Source organism: Hemiscyllium ocellatum, chromosome 30 (genome assembly GCF_020745735.1).
Source record: "Hemiscyllium ocellatum isolate sHemOce1 chromosome 30, sHemOce1.pat.X.cur, whole genome shotgun sequence".
In the NCBI taxonomy this organism is placed as follows: domain Eukaryota; kingdom Metazoa; phylum Chordata; class Chondrichthyes; order Orectolobiformes; family Hemiscylliidae; genus Hemiscyllium; species Hemiscyllium ocellatum.
The window spans coordinates 44543401-44561845 of record NC_083430.1 but is presented as its reverse complement, the minus strand read 5'-3'; the positions used below and the strand labels follow the sequence as shown (position 1 = coordinate 44561845).

The window sequence follows — 18445 nt, the reverse complement described above, 5'->3', positions numbered from 1 at the left end:
CCCACCTACCTGTTCCTGGCCCATATTTCTCCAAACCTTTCCTATTCATGTATCTATTCAAATGTCTTAAATATTGCAATTGTACCCATATCCACCATTTTCTCAGGAAATTCATTCCACAGAATCACAGATACATATGGAGAGACAGAGAGAGAGAGAGATCACATCTATATAAGGACTGAGACAGAGGGAGCGAGCTTCAGATGCACAGTCACAGAGATCACAGATACATAATAGGACTGAAAGACAGAGAGAATCATAGATGTATAGAGAGATAGAGAACCACAGATCCACAGTCATAAAGGAGAGACATGAGAGGGACAGAAAGTACCCATAGTAAAAAACAGTTAACTAGACTATCAGACTTTGGTAAACAATTAACATTCATGTTAACTCTTTGATTGTTTCAGAAGACATGGTTAGGGTTTCTTTAACCCATGATATATTTTCCCAGCAAATAAAGATCATCAGAATTGGGGCAGGTGTAAACCATTCCGCACCATCTGTCTCATCTTCTCCTTTAGTTCCCACACTATCTCTTAATCCATCTCCATCTTCAGCATTCCCAATGACTGAGTGTCTATAACTCCCTAGTTTAAAGGTTTACCATCCTCTGAAATTTCACTTCACCTTTATACTACACCTCTCCCCTTATTTAGAGATAATGGCCCCTGGTTCGAGACTCCTGAACTGGGTAAATATCCCTCTCTTCTATCATGAAGGGACTGTAGTTGATGGATCAAATGTTTATAACATTGCTGAAAAAAATCTTGTATTACTTTCTTATTAATGTTTTTATTAAAACATGCCACATATTTTTCCAGGTCAGGGTAGGCTACTCATTATAAGGTACTTGCAAGGTCAAAGCACCAAAGAAGGTCGATTACGTCGAGTTTAAAGGATTTCATCCTGACCTTTCAAATTATTGATGTACTGACTAAGATCACTTAAAACTCAAGTCCTGAAGAAATGAGATTCTTGGTAATTCACTTGCTACTGTGTTTAAGGAGACCTGCAGTGAATCACTGAGCTCAGTTTGCTCACTCCCTTACCAGGAGAAAGTGAGGACTGCAGATGCTGGAGATCAGAGCTGAAAATGTGTTGCTGGAAAAGTGCAGCAGGTCAGGCAGCATCCAAGGAGCAGGAGAGTCGACATTTCGGGCATGGATGCTGCCTGATCTGCTGCGCTTTTCCAGCAACATATTTTCAGCTCTCTCTCTCCTGCTCCTTGGATGCTGCCTGACCTGCTGCGCTTTTCCAGCAACACATTTTCAGTTCACTCCCTTACCAGCTGGACTACTTCACTTTAATCACTGCCACATCTCAGCGAGGAAGTCGGGGCTGGATGGGAATGCTTCGGTTGAGCAATAACAGGCTTGAAAGAGCTTAAATTGGTAAAAACATTCCAAATAGCTCCAGGTAGTAGCTGAGGCCATAAGACATAGGAGCAGAAATTCAGCCCATCAAGTCTGCTCCACCATTTAATCATGGCTGATACGGTTCGAATCCCCATTCTCCTGTTTTCTCCCTGTAACCCTTGATCCCCAAGAACCTATATAATGTTGTCAGTTAAAAGGAGTTATTTTATTATATAATTTATTTTGAAAATTTTTTTCACTAAAACATTTTTTACCATGAAAATGTTTTTAAAATGTTTGTGTTGGTAGTCTTTCTCTATCCCATTTCAACGTCTTTAGTAAATTATATTATGATCAAGAACATCAAATTAATTGTACTGAATATTTTATTGAAATAGAAGGTTTTTCATAGACCATGAACAAGATCTCTCAAATCCCAAGACTGTGTTGCAACTACAACTATGTGTATTTTTCTGGTGTAGTTTAATTTAATGAAATGTTCCAATGTGCTTCACATCAATTTTTTGAAGCAGAATCTGACACCATGCCACAGGAGACACTGTTAGGACAGACTGCCCAACTCTTAGTCAAAGAGGTAGATTTCATGGAGCATCTCAAAGGAGGAAAGGGAGGGGAGAGATGCAAAGAGGGAATTGTAGAGTTTCAGACCAAGGTAACTGAAGATGTGGACAACATGGTCATCCATCAGACTTCCCTTATTGGAAAAACCTCAAAGGGTTAAATTTGGGTAGGCTGATGCTTCCATAATTGAATAGGTTTTGGAAACACTCACTGTCAATGTACATGATGAATAACTGTGTAAAGAAGGTAGTGAAGGATGCCTTGGAAGTATCCTACAACATAAGTAGATAAGATAAGACCTTTTTTCCATGTATTCAATCTCTTTAGAGCAGAAGGGATGGAAGCTTGGGCAGTTGCATTCTCCTCTTGCAGGTTGTGGGAGGTAAGAGTCACCATTGTGTTCCTGCTGACTTCACCTGGGAGAAATTCACCTAAATCCAGCTCCTCACAGACTGCATTAGGGAACTGGCGCTAGAGCTGGATGAACTTTGGATCATTCGGGAGGCTGAGGGGGTGATAGGGAGGAGTTATAGAGAGGTAGTCACACTTAATTTACGGGATAAAGGTATCTGGGTGACCGTCAGGAGAGGGAAAGGAAATATGCAGAAGTGCAGGGACTCCTAGGGCTGTTTCCCTCAATAATAAGTACAGAGTGACGGCTGTATCAATGGAATCGATTTCCGCAGTTTCAGTTATCTGCGATTTACCACAGCCCAAGCATATTACACGGAACATTCCAGAAACATGGACCGGGGGCTACTGGGAAGGTAAATTTCCCATTTAAATGAATGGGTTAGCTTCTATCCGCAGTTTTTAACATACGCGGTAGGTCCTGGAATGTATCCCCTGTGGTTAAGAGGGAACTACTGTATACCATTTTGAGTATTGTTGGGCGAGCAGCCTACCAGGGGAAAGCCACAGCAGCCAGGTTTTTGGCATTGAGCCTGTCTCTGTGGCTCAGAGGGAAAGAGGGGAGAATGGGAAAGTGCTAGTAATAGGACATTCAATTATGTGAGGAACAGACAGAAGATTCTGTGGTCATGAGTGAGACTCCTGGATGGTGTGTTGCTTCCTGGGTGTCAGGGTCAGGGATGTGTCAGACTGAGTCCACAGGATTCATAAGGGGAGGGACTGCAGCCAAAAGTCACGGTACACATTGATATTAGTGACATAAGTAAGGAAAGGGAGGAGGACCTGAAAAGAGAATATAGAGAGTTAGGTTGGAATCTAGAAGTCAGGACGAGCGGAGTAGTAATCTCAGGATTGGTGCCGGTGCTGGAGGCTAGTGCCGCTAGGAATAGAGAGCCAGTGCAGATGAACACGTGGCTGGGGTAGGAGGGAGGACTTCAGATATGTTGATCCTTGGAATACCTTCTGGGGAAGGTGGGACCTGTACAAGAAGGATGGGTTGCACCTGAACGGGAGGGGCACCAATATCCTGAGCGGGAGGCTTGCAAGAACTCTTCAGGAGGGTTTAAATGAGATTGACAAGGGGTGGGAACCTGAGTTACAGATCTGAATAGGTAGTGAACAGCCCAATGCAGCGTGCAGAGAGACTGTCAGGATGGATAGGCACTTGCAAAGGTGCAGTCAGTATGATGGGTAGAAGTGTGTCTATTTTCACACAAGAAATATCAGGAATAAGTGTGACGAACTCAAGAGCATGTAACAGTACTTAGAACTATGATGTTGTGGCCATTATGGAGACATGGATATCACAGGGGCATGAATGGTTGTTGGATGTTCCAGGGTTCAGATGTTTCAAAAGCAATGTAGGGGGAGGTAAAAAAGGTGGAAGAATGGCATTACTAATCAGGAATACTATCACACCTGCAGAAAGGGAGGTCATCGATGAGGATTTATGTACAGAGTCAGTATGGGGGAAGTCAGAAACAGGAAAGGAGCAGTCACTTTATAGGGAGTTATGCACAGCACCCAACGCCCCACTCCTCCCCCCCTCCCCCGCCCTGGAGGAACAGATTGGGAGGCAGATTTTGGAAAGGTGCGGAAGTAACAGGACTGTTGTAATGGGTAACTTTATCTTCCCTAATATTGATTAGAACTTAGTTCAAATAGTTAGGATGGAGCAGTTTTTGTCAGGTGTTTCTGACTCAATATGCAGATAGGCTAACTACAGGGGAGGCTATATTGGATTTGGTGCTTGACAACGAACCATGCCAGATGTCAGATCTCTTGGTGGGAGAGCATTTCAGTGGTACTGATCACAACTCTCTGATCTCTACTATACTCATGGAGAGAGATAGGGGCAGATGGTATGAGAAAGTATTTAATTGATGGTGGGGGAATTACAATGCAATTAGGCAGGAACTGGGGCACCTAAATTGGGAACAGGTTTTCTCAGGGAAATGCATGACAGAAATGTGGAGGTTGTTTCAGAATCACTTGCTGATAGTACTGGACAGATTTGTCCCACTGAGGCAAAGAAGAGATCATAGGTTGAGAGAACTTTGGATGACAAGGGATGTGGAGCACCTAGTGAAGAGGAAGAAGGAAGCTTACTTAAGGTTGAGGAGGTAAGGATCAGGCAGGGTTTTAGAGGGTTACAAGGTAGCCGGAAAGGAAATGAAGAATGTACCTAGGAGAGCTAGAAGGGGGCATGAAAAGGTTTTAGTGGGTAGGATTAAGAAAAACCCTAAACTATTCTACACTTAGGTGAGCATGTCATATCCACCTTGGGACTCTCCAACCACACAGACTCAGTGTCACTTTCACCAGTTTCCTCAGCTCCCCTTCCCCTGCCTTATGCCAAATCCAACCCTCTAACTCAGCACCACCCCCTTGAACTTTCCTACCTGTCCATCTTGCTTCCCACCTATCTGCTCCAACCTCCACTCCGACCTATTACCATCACCCTCTACCTTCATTCACCTGTCGCATTACTAGCTACCTTCTCCACAGCCCCACCCCCTTCCATTTATCTCTCAGCCCCCTTTCCCACACACCCCTGATGAAGTGCTTATGCTTGAAATGTTGACAGTCCTGCTCCTCGGATGCTGCCTGACTGGCTCTGCTTTTCCCACGCCACAACTTTTGACTCTGATCTCCAGCATCTGCAATCCTCACTTTCTCCCAGACGGGATATACCCTCGATTACTGCAGGAAGCAAGGGGAGAGATGCTGCGCCTTTGCATCCTCACTATCCTCTGGGGTAGTGCCAGATGATTGGAGGGTGGCAAATGTTATTCCTTTGTTCAAGAAAGGGAATAGGGATAATCCTGGGAATTACAGACCAGTCAGTCTTAAGTCAGTGGTGGGCAAAGTATTGGAGAGTACTCTGAAAAACAGGATTTATGATTATTTGGAAAACCATAGTTTGATTAGAGATAGTCAGCATGGCTTTGAGCAGGGCAGATCATGCCTCACAGACCTTACTGAATTCTTTGAGGATGTCACAAAACACGTTGGTGAAGGTAGAACAGTTGATGTGGTGTACATGGATTTTAGCAAGGCATTTGATAAGGTTTCTCATGATAGGTTCATTCAGAAAGTAAGGAGGCATGAGATACAGGGAAATCTGGCTATCTGGATACAGAATTGGCTGGCTCATAGAAGACAGAAGATGGTGGTAGATGGAAAGTATTCGACCTGGAGCTCAGTGACCAATGGTGTTCGCAGGGATTGGTTCTGGGACCTCTGCTCTTTGTAATTTTTATACATGACTTGGATGAGGAAGTGGAAAGGTGGGTTAGTAAATTTGTCGATGACACAAACGTTGGTGGAGTTATGGATAGTGTGGAGAGCTGTTGTAGGTTGCAATGGGACATTGACTGGATGCAGAACTGGACTGAGAAGTGGCAGATGGAGTTTAAACTGGAAAAGTGTGAAGTGATTCACTTTGGAAGGTCGAATTTGAATGCAGAATACAGGGTTAAAATCAGGATTCTTGGCATTGTGGAGAAACAGAGGGATCTTGGGGTCCATGTCCATAGATCCCTCAAAGTTGCCAATCAAGTTGATAGGGTTGTTAAGAAGACAAATGGTGTGTTGGCTTTCATTAGCAGGGTTTTGAGTTTAAGAGCTGCTAGGTTATGCTGCAGCTCTGTAAAGCCCTGGTTAGAACCCACTTGAAATACTGTGTTCACTTCTGGTCACCTCATTATAAGAAAGATATGGAAGCTTTAGAGAGGGTGCAGAAGAGATTTACCAGGATTCTGCCTGGACTGGAGGGCATGTCTTAAGAAGAAAGGTTGAGGAAGCTAGGATTTTTCTCACTGGAGCGATGAAGGATGAGAGGCGACTTAATAGACATGTACACATTGTTGAGAGGCATAGATGGAGTGGATTGATAGAGACTTTTTCACATGGCGGAAATATCTATCATGAGGAGGCATAATTTTAAGGTGATTGGAGGAAGATTTAGGGGAAATGTCAGACGTAGGTTCTTTACACAGAGAGTGGTGGGTGCATGTAATGCACTGCCAGAGTGGTCATAGTATCAGATACATAGGCACATTTAAGTGACTCTTGGATAGGCACATGGAAAATAGTACAATGAAGGGTATGTAGGTTAGTCTGATCTTAGAGTAGGATAGAAGGCCAGAAGAACATTGAGGGTTGAAGGGCGTGTACTGTACTGTACTGTTCAATGTTCTATCTTCTAGATGAGTAGGTGATCAAAACGTTCGTGGAAAAGCTTTCTTCACTTATAACAAGTGCCTTTTTGTAAAGTGTAATGTAATTGTGGAAATTATTATGTCTCCAATTGTCTGCCAAGATTTTCTTTAAACAGCTGGTGTGGCTAATGACATGAGGATGATTAGGTACAATATTAAAGCATTGGTTTTTGAACATGGGTGGCAAAAGTAGGGTGAAATTTAGTTGAGGGGACCGTTAACCAGATGCTGCTGGATCCACTGCTGCAGAAACCATGTGGGTTCACAGACAAGCCAGTCAGGAGGAAATATGATTTGTATCTCTCCTGGTTTTCTCCACCTCAAAAATTGAATGTTACGCTTCATTGATCTCTGTACCCAAGCAAGACAATTAGGATATATCATGAGGCCACTGATCACTTCAGATTTATGTATTTCCTGGTAGATGTTGTTTAATAAGAAATGATTACTGCAAATGTTAGTATGAACAATATAACAGGGGAACTCAGTAGGACTATGTCAACATTTGCAGGAAGACTTTGCTCAAGAATGTATTAATAGTACTTGAATGGAGTGCATGAACGTGAAAAGGCTTGCCTCAACCCTCAGAATGTAATGTTTTAAAGGCTCCTGTCACCTGTTGAAAAACATTTTGTTTTTTTCTAGAGTGCTTATTTAACCTGTTTATTCCTTTTTATATTGTTGTGCCCAACAATCTGTTCTTTTGTTGGGTTGAATCATGTTCTGAATGCAGAATCTATTCATCTATCAATTACTTTAGATTCATCTACTACACTCTGTCCATTAATCAACTGGAGTTTAAAGTGATGGCTCCAATAATCAACAAAGCGCAAAATATTTCTCTGATAGCTCTTGTGGTCATCAATACATGACCGAATTCCTATTTCATTGCGCTGTTTTACAGAGTCAATCATCCCTTGTAGATTGTAGCTGTGGAGAGAATTACATTACCTACAGTAGAAAAGCATTTTACATCGTAATTTTCCCTGCTCCAGTCAAACCACCTCTGCTCTCTCCACCTCATCCTATCAGCATATCATCAAAATTATTTCACAATTGTATGCTCATAGCTTCTCCTAAAATGTATGATATTAGAGTCTTCAACCACCCTCAACAGTTGTGAGTTGGAAATACAAAAATACTTTCATTTCTATTTCCAGTTCTCTTGAAATATCACAGACTTGAAATATTAGTTTTGTTTTGCTTCAGATGCTACAGGCTTTCTTTATTTTTTGTTTTTTTTAAAATGTATTTTTGATCTTCTTTATCAAACCACTTTATGATTTTAATCACTTGTGATAAGACTATAAGACATACAAGCTCAAGCAGGCCATTCAGCCCATTGAGTCTGCTCCACCATTCAATGAGATCATGGCTGATCTGATAATCTTCAACTTTACTGTACTTTCCCCATAACCCTTGATTCCTTTACTGATTAAAAATCTCCATCTCAACCTTGAATATACCTAATATTCTGGCTCAACACTGAAGAATTCCACCCTATACAGCTGAAATATAATCTTAACTCTTGTTTATTGCATCCTCTCCACTATCTTTATTTTTTTTTAATAACATGAATAATATTTAATTATGTAATATATAATAATAATATGAATGACACAGACTACTTTGTCTAATCAAGTTCAATGTACACGTTGTTGCTTTTCAGTTCTACTCAGGCTTATTTTGCAAGGAGTCATGAGTGCCTTATGATAGTGCCTGTGATTTCTTAGAATTTTGTGAAGGGGCTATTGTAGCAAATTTCTACCTCTTCCACTTTCAATCTTAGTGTACATCATGAGCTTGCTCAAAATTTCCTCCGGCAATGTTGTCGAGCAGTAGGAGATTAAGCTCACCTGTTGTTGTAATTATAATCCCTTGCACAAATCAAAGAAATGTGTGCTTACAGTTCAAGAAATTCATTCCTTTGCTCTTCATATAACATACAGTGATGACACTCCTCATGTTGCTGATGAGAAACTTGGTGAGGATGCAGTCCTGGGGATGATAAGCAAGTTAACCAAGTTGATTCAAGTGGTCTTTCCAGGTATGTGGCAACTATAAATTCATATTAGCAGAGTGAACACTAATGGTAAATGTCCGAAATGCACGAACCTGAAATATACTAAATCACCAACCAGAATAACTACTCACCTGTGGCGGCAGCGAGAGCGAGTTCTGAGGGCCTGCAGCAGCAGCAGGAACAATTTCCAAAAACTTGTGGTGGCACTCAGACTTGAAGCTCTGGGGAGGGAGGCCCACTTACCTTACAGAGGTAAGGTTACCTCATGGAAATGAGACTTTTAGATCTGGAACGCTTTCCTTTTCTTCTTGCTTCTTGTTTTTTGTACTTATGCATTTTTTAAAAAATTCTGTTTTTTTGTATCTGAGATGATTGTTTTTTAAATTCATGTTTTTGCACCTAAGATGGTGCCAGTGAGTGGTGACTTTGTGCACTTTTTATTGTGCTCCTGTATTTCTGTACTTGAGTATACATGACAATAAAGCCCACTTCTAATTTTAATTCACCAATATGATGACCTATCATGTGTTTTTCTCTGGAAGGCTTGCATTGCTTAAATATGCCATTTAAAAGCAACTTGCCTTCATTAGAGACAAAGTTTTGACAAAACTTTTGATGCAGGATGAATGAAGGACCACCACTTTGGAAACAGTAATGTTGTACATAAATTTAACAACAAGGATGTTGAAGTGATTGATGATATTTTAATTGGATACTTACGAAGTTTCACTTTTTAATGATACCTTTAAGGAAATCATAGAGTTTGATACACTGTGGTTCTTTAAGCAGATCAATGTCATTGAATCACAGAATTCTTATAATATAAATCACCATTTGATCTGTTGTGTCCATGACAGCTTTCTAAGTATAATTCTGCCCTATATCAACTGGCAATACTGGATTTAGTGTAGTGCAATGAGGCAGACTTGATAAGGGAGCTTAAAGTGTAGCAACTCTTAGGAGGGCAGTGATCATAATTTGACTGAATTTACTCTGCAGTTTGAGAAGTAGAAAATAGAATCAGAGGTAATGGTATTACAGCTAAATAAAGGCAACTACAGAGGCATGAGGAAAGAGCTAGGTAGAATTGATTGGGAGAGGAGCCTAGCAGGAAAGACAATAGAACAGCAATGGCAGGAGTTTCTGGGAGTAGATCAGGAGATCCAGCAGAGATTCATCCCGAGGAAAGAGAAGCATGGTACAGCGAGGATCAGGCAACTATGGCTGACTAGGGAAGTAAGGGATAACATGAAAGCAAAAGAGAAAGCATATAATGTGGCAAAGGACAGTGGGAAACCAAAGGATTGGGAAGCTTACAATGACCAACAGAAGGCAACAAAAAAGAAACAAGGAGAGAGAAGATTAAATATCAGGGTAAGCTAGCCAGTAATATAAAAGAAGACTATAAGAGTTTCTTTAGATATATAAAATGCAAAAGAGAGGCAAATGTGGACATTGGGCAGCTGGAAAAAGACGTGAGAGAGATAATTATGGGGAACAAGGAAGTGGCTCAGGAACTGAATAATTACTTCATCTCAGTCTTCACGTTGGAAGACACAAGTAAGGTCCCAAAGATTCAACAGATTGAGGGGGAAGAGCTGAGTATGGTGGCCATCACCAAGGAGAAAGTGCTAGAAAAAATGAATGGCCTGAAGGTGGATAACTCACCTTGACCAGATGGGCTAAACACCAGAGTTCAAAAGGAGATAGCTGAAGAGAGGCCTTAGTGGTGATCTTTTAGGAATTGCTAGAATCAGGAAGGGTCTCAGATGACTGCAAAATTCCTAACATGACACCCCTGTTTAACAAGGGACTAAGGCAAAGGGAAAATTACAGATCAATTAGCCTAACCTTGGTCATGGGTAAGATCCTGGAATCCATTGTAAGGGATGAGATTTCTAAATATTTGGGGGAGTGTATGGTAAAATAAGGCTAAATCAGCATGGTTTCATCAAAGGGAGGTCATGACTGACAAATCTTCTAGAAGTCTTTGAGGAAGTAATCAGCAGGTTAGACCAAGGATAGCCTGTTACCAACCTGGACTTTGACAAGGTGCCACACAGGAGGCTACTGAGTAAAATAGGAGCCCATGGCATTAGAGGCAAGGTGCTAGCATGGAAAGAAGCTGGCTCTCTGGCAGAAAACAGAGAGTGGGGATAAAAGGCTCCTTGTAGTAAAAAATGAGGTCTGCAGATGCTGGAGATCACAGCTGCAAATGTGTTGCTGGTCAAAGCACAGCAGGTTAGGCAGCATCTCAGGAATAGAGAATTCGACGTTTCGAGCATAAGCCCTTCATCAGGAATAAGAGAGAGAGAGCCAAGCAGGCTGAGATAAAAGGTAGGGAGGAGGGACTAGGGGGAGGGGCGATGGAGGTGGGATAGGTGGAAGGAGGTCAAGGTGAGGGTGATAGGCCGGAGTGGGGTGGGGGCGGAGAGGTCAGGAAGAGGATTGCAGGTTAGGAGGGCGGTGCTGAGTTGAGGGAACCGACTGAGACAAGGTGGGGGGAGGGGAAATGAGGAAGCTGGAGAAATCTGAATTCATACCTTGTGGTTGGAGGGTTCCCAGGCGGAAGATGAGGCCTCCTCCTCCAGCCGTCGTGTAGTTGTGTTCTGCCGGTGGAGGAGTCCAAGGACTTGCATGTCCTCGGTGGAGTGGGAGGGGGAGTTAAAGTGTTGAGCCACGGGGTGATTGGGTTGGTTGGTTCGGGCGGCCCAGAGGTGTTCTCTGAAGCGTTCCGCAAGTAAGCGGCCTGTCTCACCAATATAGAGGAGGCCACATCGGGTGCAGTGGATGCAATAGATGATGTGTGTGGAGGTACAGGTGAACTTGTGGCGGATATGGAAGGATCCCTTGGGGCCTTGGAGGGAAGTGAGTGTGGAGGTGTGGGTGCAAGTTTTACATTTCCTGCGGTTGCAGGGGAAGGTGCCGGGAGTGGAGGTTGGGTTGGTGGGGGGTGTGGATCTGACAAGGGAGTCACGAAGGGAGTGGTCCTTGCGGAACGCTGATAGGGGAGGGGAGGGAAATATATCCTTGGTGGTGGGGTCCGTTTGGAGGTGGCGGAAATGGCGGCGGATGATACGTTGTATGTGCAGGTTGGTGGGGTGGTAGGTGAGAACCAGTGGGGTTCTGTCTTGGTGGCGGTTGGAGGAGCGGGGCTCAAGGGCGGAGGAGCGGGAAGTGGAGGAGATGCGGTGGAGGGCATCGTCGATCACGTCTGGGGGGAATCTGCGGTCCTTGAAGAAGGAGGCCATCTGGGCTGTGCGGTGTTGGAACTGGTCCTCCTGGGAGCAGATGCGGCGGAGACGAAGGAATTGGGAATATGGGATGGCGTTTTTACAGGGGGCAGGGTGGGAGGAGGTGTAGTCCAGGTAGCTGTGGGAGTCAGTCGGTTTATAATAGATGTCTGTGTTGAGTCGGTCGCCCGAGATAGAAATGGAAAGGTCTAGGAAGGGGAGGGAGGAGTCTGAGACAGTCCAGGTGAATTTCAGGTCGGGATGGAAGGTGTTAGTAAAGTGGATGAACTGTTCAACCTCCTCGTGGGAGCACGAGGCAGCGCCGATACAGTCATCGATGTAGCGGAGGAAAAGGTGGGGGGTGGTGCCAGTGTAGTTGCGGAAGATGGACTGTTCCACATATCCTACGAAGAGGCAGGCATAGCTGGGGCCCATGCGGGTGCCCATGGCAACTCCTTTAGTTTGGAGGAAGTGGGAGGATTGAAAAGAGAAGTTATTCAGGGTGAGGACCAGTTCAGTCAGTCGAAGGAGGGTGTCAGTGGAAGGGTACTGGTTGGTGCGGCGGGAAAGGAAGAAGCGGAGGGCTTTGAGTCCTTCGTGATGGGGGATGGAGGTGTACAGGGACTGGATGTCCATAGTGAAAATAAGGCGTTGGGGACCGGGGAAGCGAAAATCCTGGAGGAGGTGGAGGGCGTGGGTGGTGTCCCGAACGTAGGTGGGGAGTTCTTGGACTAAAGGGGACAGGACCGTGTCGAGGTATTGGGAGATGAGTTCGGTGGGGCAGGAGCAGGCTGAGACAATGAAAAGGCTCCTTCTCAGGATAGCAGCCGGTGCAAGGCTCAGTGTTGGGACCACAACTTTTCACTTTATACTTTAACAATCTCCTTGAAGGAACTGCGGACATACTGGCTAAGTTTGCAGAAGATACAAAGATAGGTAGAGGGACAGGTAGCTTTGAGGAGGCAGGGAGGTAGCAGAAGGATTTCGACAGCTTAGGAGAGTGGACAAGGAAGTGGCAGATGGAGTACATGGGAAAATGAGGTCATGCACTTTGGTAGGAAGAGTAGTGGGATGGACTATTTTCCAAAGGGGAAGAAAATTCAGAAGTCAGAAGTGCAAAGAGACTTGGGAGTTCTAGTCCAGGATTCTGTCAAGGTAAACTTGCAGGATGAGTCACTTAGAAAGGAAGGCAAATGGCATTTATTTTGAGAGGACTTGAATAGAAAAGCAGGGATGTACTTCTGAGGCTCTATGATGCTCTGGTCAGATCACATTTAGAATATTGTGTGCAGTTTTGGGCCCTATATCTTAAGAAGGATGTACTGACCTGAGATCGTGTTCAGAGGAGGTTAACAAGAATGGTTGCAGGACTGAAAAGCTTAACAGATGAGGAACGTTTGAGGACTCTGGTACTGTACTCAATGGAATTGGGGGGGGGGGGGTTCTAATTGAAACATACAGAATACTGAATAGCTGGACTGAGCAGATGTTGGGATGATGCTTCCGTTGGTAGAAGGGCTGAGGACCCAAGGGCACAGACTTAGAGTAAAGGGAAGACCTTTTTTGAACAGAAATAAGGAAGAACTTCTTCAGTCAGAGAGTGGTGAACCTCTGGAGTTCATTGCCACAGAAGGCAGCAGATATTCGGTCATTGAGTATATTTAAGACTTGGATAGATGGGTTCTTGCATATCAAGGGGATCGAGGGTTACATGGAGGAAGTAGGAGAATGGGATTGAGAAAAGTATCAGCCATGATTGAATGGTGGAGCAGACTTGATGGGCTGAATGGCCTAATTTCTGCTCCAATGTCTTATGGTCTTCTGGTCTATATCTTTCCCATTTTCATTTCAGGTCATTACGCAGTTGCATCCCTACAATGGCAACCAGATGGTAAATTACAACACTTAAAAGGCATCTGGATTGGCTCATGAATAGGAATAGTTTAGAGGGATGTAGGTCAAATGCTGGCAAAGGGGAGTAGATCAGATTGGAACATCTGGTTGGCAGGAGGAGTTGGATGAAAGCGTCTGTTTCCATGCTGTATGACTGAATGATTCTGTAACTATAACTCTGAGGAAGAATAATTTGACCCATTTTTAAAAAAAAAATTCCTTGGTTGATCGCAACAAATATTTTTATTTCATTCAGTCCATAATTATGTCAAACATCAATTAAAAATTTGGATAACTAAATCAAAATGAAGAAGCTAATTGCAAAGTTTTCTTTAAAGAAAAAGAGGAATTTTATTACCTACTAACCTGAGGAGTGTTGGAGAGGGAATTGGAGATGCAAGCATGACATAGGTGATAAGTTTTATAAAGGAGTACAGACAGGAAGCATAAAGAGACAACAATAAACCAAAGAACCCATTACTGCACAGAAAGAGACCATTCAATTCATTATGTCTGCACCAGGTGGAAGAATAATCTAGCTGCCCATTCTAATCCCATCTCCCAGCACCTGATGAATGGCCTTGCAAGTTCCAATGCTTCAGGTAGAGATCCAGGTACCTTTTTGAAATGTGTAAAGAGTTTCTGCCTCTGCTACCAAACTGGGTAGTAAATTCCAGGCAGCTACTTCCTTCTGTATGAAATGTTTTTCCTCATGTGTCCTCTATTCCTTTTACCAATCACCTTTAATTTATGCCCTTTGATAACCCTAATGTCTCCTGTAATGTAACTGAGTCTTTCTTGATTATTCTCTATCTGGGCCTCCCATTATTTTTGTGTCTCAATTAAGTTGCTCCTCAGCCTTCTCTGTTCTAAGAAAACCAACCCTTGCCTATCCAATCTTTCCTTATAGCTGCAATTTTCAAGCCATCGCAACATTCTTGCAAAAGTCCTCTGTACTTTCATTAGAACAATTATGTCTTCCTGTAAAGCAATGACTAGAACTGCACACAAAATTCTAACTGTGGCATCTTATACAGTTTCAACATTATATTACCTTTGTATTCTATACTTTATTCAACAAAGGAAAACATTCCATATACTTTCTTTACCACCTTCTCTCCCTGTCCTGTCACCTTCACCTGCAGCCACACATGCTAAGGTCTCTCATTTCTTCTATCCCTCTCAATATCCTCCCATTTATTGATATTCCCATGTTGTGTTTGTTTTCCCAACTTCATTACCTCATTTTCTCCAGGTTGAATTCCATTTACCATTTTTCCATCCACTCAACCAAAGCATTGATTTTGTTCTGGAGTTGATAGCTATCTTCCTCATTAGCAATTGTACTTACGTTTTTTGTCATCTGCAAATTTCCCAAGCATGTCTCTCACATTTATGTCTAAGTCACTAATATTTACCACAAACAGCAAGGGACTCAGCATTAAATACCATTGGACACTACTTTCCGGTTGGAAAAAAAAATCAACTCCCTTTGTTTGCTGTCACTGAGCCAATTTTAGTCCAACGTGCCAGATTCCTTTATGGGACATTGGGATTTTACTTTTCTGACCAGTTTGCCATGTAGAATCTTATTAAATCCCTTACTAAAATCCATGCAGATAGCATCAACTATGCTTCCCTCACCAACCTTCATTATTACTTCATCAAACTGGGTAAGACATGACCTTCCTTTAAGGAAACTATGCTGACTATCCCTGATTAATTTTTCAACTAACAATTAGATTAGATTAGATTACTTACAGTGTGGAAACAGGCCCTTCGGCCCAACAAGTTCACACTGACCCTCCGAAGAGCAACCCAGCCAGACCCATTCCCTTACATTTACCCCTTCATCTAACACTACGGGCAATTTAGCATGGCCAATTCACCTAACCTGCACATTTTTTTTGGACTGTGGGAGGAAACCAGAGCACCCGGGAGAAACCCATGCAGACACGGGGAGAATGTGCAATTAATTTTATCTCTTAGAATTGATTCTAATAATTTGCCCACCACCAAATTCTGATTGTCCCATAATTATTTGGCCTATCCATTGCACCATTTTAGAATAATGGTGTACTGTTCACAGGCCTCCAATATTCTGGTAGCTCTCCTCTCGTCAGGATTGAAAAATGATTCTCAGAGCATGCATTAGCTTCTTCTTGACTCCCCTTATAGGTAGGATAAAATAACCTGGCCCTTGTAATTTAAGCACCTTCAAGAATATCAGACCAGCCAGTAATTCCTTTTCATACATTAACCTTTTGTAACTAATATTTCACACTCCTTCTTGATTTAGAATTCTGTATTATCCCACTCCTTTGTGAAGATAGAAACAAAGTACTGATTAAAAACCCTGCCCACGTGCAAGTTACCTTGTATAACGCTGTTGGCCCAACACTTTAGCTATCCTCTTGCTCTTGTTGTACTCGTAAAAGAACTTTGGGATTTCCTTGGGATTTTTACCTGCAATCATTTTTTACTTATCCCTGTCTTTACTTTTATAATTTCAGTTTTTACTTCTGCCCCCTTACTTTCTATATGCCTCTAGGTTTTCTTTTGACTGTCGTAAGCTTACTTGAGCTTATTCTTGCTCTGGATAGCCAGGGGGCTCTAGGTTTGCAAGTATCACTCTATTTCATTTGTGGGGACATGCCTGTACTGGCTGTGGAATTTTATGTTGGAGTGGTTCTCACTGTTTCATAGTTGATCTATATCCTCAGCAGTGGTGAAGTTTGTAAATACCTTTTGAGTTGTCAGTGAATGGATGCTTCCCAGTTTGCTTTTCACTGGGTGCTGTCTTCTGAGATGAGACACACAAGTAGAGTGAATCTCAGTCTTTGAGAAACATGTTTTGGTCCTGAAATCTCTTGATTGTAAAAATTAGATAGTGGACCGTAAATTAAATAGTACATATTGACATTGTCATGACAACTCTCAAACATTGCATTTCAGATCTTAAAGATTCCCTTAGGAGCGGGAGAGAAAAATTAATTGCAGTAGATCAATTTTACCATGTTGTGCCAGATCCTTGTGAAATAGTTTAGAAAATCTGCACATTGCTCCTTAGTTCTTCACTGAAACCTTAGTAGCACCATGTCTATAGCCAGTACTGAGGCTTTCTTAAATTAATGGGGAAATCTATTCTTATTACATAGGCAAGTTAAACAATCATGCCAAAACAGCTGGAATTCACATTATAGCATGTGAACTGTGACTGCAGATTCTTAGAATTCAGATATAATATCAATATATCTTAAAACACTTGAATAAATTGACTTTCTGTCTCTAACCTTTACTTCCAATTGTCACAGTTTTTGATCATGTGTTATGGTTAACCTTTACTATTTTTGTTGCTATACTAATACTTCCCTTCTTATTTTTCTACATCAGCTGTTTTGTCATCAGCACAAGACTCAAGCTATTAGTCACCCTGTAGAGCTGTTTTCTAAGGTCCTTATTACAACTCTATTGCTATCTTATATCTACAAAATGCTTATTTATCACCGAGAATAAACAATGACATTTGACAGTCGAAAGTTAAATGTTGGAAAATACTTGCCTGGTCTGGACTACATGCAACTCTAGACTTACAGCAATGTAGCTGACTCTTAACTGCCCTCTGAAATGGCTTAGCAAGCCTCTCAGTATCAGAGAAATCAGAGATGCTTCGTCAGTGATGTCCACATTTCATGAATGCATAAGATGAAAGTAATGTGGAATCATTCAGCTCAGAAAGAGATCTTCTAGAAGAGCTATCCAATTAGTCAAACTCCAAGGTGGAAAAATTCTGTTGATGCTGGCTATCTTAAGTAAATACACAACGTTGGAAGAAATCAAGTTTTGCATCTGTCGAGAAAGAATTAAAATCAACATTGAGTCCATTATGATTCTTCAGTACTCGATCCACTCACCTGCTCTTTTTACTGCAAAGTTTTCCTGAAAGTACTTACCAAGTTTCCTTTTGGAAAGTATTATTCAATCTGCTTTGGCTACTCTTTAAGAATGCCCTACATTTTAAGGAAATAAATTATACTCAACTTCTCATTGGTTCCTTTACCAACATTGAAACTCTTTTATCATGGTACTTGATTGAGCATCTATTTGCCTCAAGTCTGATATGACAGGTAGTAAATAAGGTTGTCCTAAAGCGAAATTAGATACCAAGCCACACAAGATAATATGAGCAGGTGACCCAAAACTTGACTTCAAACAGCATTTTAAAGGATGGTAGCAAACCTTCAAATTATCTGGGCTTCTCCAACACTGGCCTTTTAAACATCCCAAATTTTAATGGATTGAGCTGTCGCTATGATCTAACTGCCATTGCTGATACCATAGATTGTGATCTATAGTTCTGCTCTCTGTTTTTTATTCTGGAGACTCCTTTAGCCTTGGCTAGACTAGCCCCATTGAGTCCAGTGCATCTCTATCTTTGCCATATCAAAGGATGACTATAGCCTGAATCTTTTACAATAAACTTTTTATTTACATATTGATATATAGAACACTAAGTACAGCTCTTTTCTTTTTTCTGACTTCAGATTCTTGATATCATGTCCCTGTATCGTGTCAAGTGTGCTATTTTCTCAGTTGGCCACACCTGGCACCTTGTGGCATTTCCCACCTCTACCAGTATGTGGTACTGGGTAAGGCTTGTTTGAACGTAGTCATTGCCACCAATCCTTCTTTATCTTTACTTTGGCTTGGGTCAAGATAGTG

At 42.2% G+C, this 18445-nt stretch overlaps 1 protein-coding gene across 1 annotated transcript in view; it reads left to right on the top strand.

Annotated features, from left to right (window-relative positions):
* Positions 1 to 18445, top strand: part of LOC132829819 (acid sphingomyelinase-like phosphodiesterase 3b) — a 63917-nt gene that overhangs the window by 446 nt on the left and 45026 nt on the right. The window contains exon 2 of the mRNA XM_060847184.1: positions 8524 to 8621. Within this exon, the coding sequence (XP_060703167.1) occupies positions 8524 to 8621 (98 nt within the window). The remainder of the gene's footprint in view (positions 1 to 8523; positions 8622 to 18445) is intronic.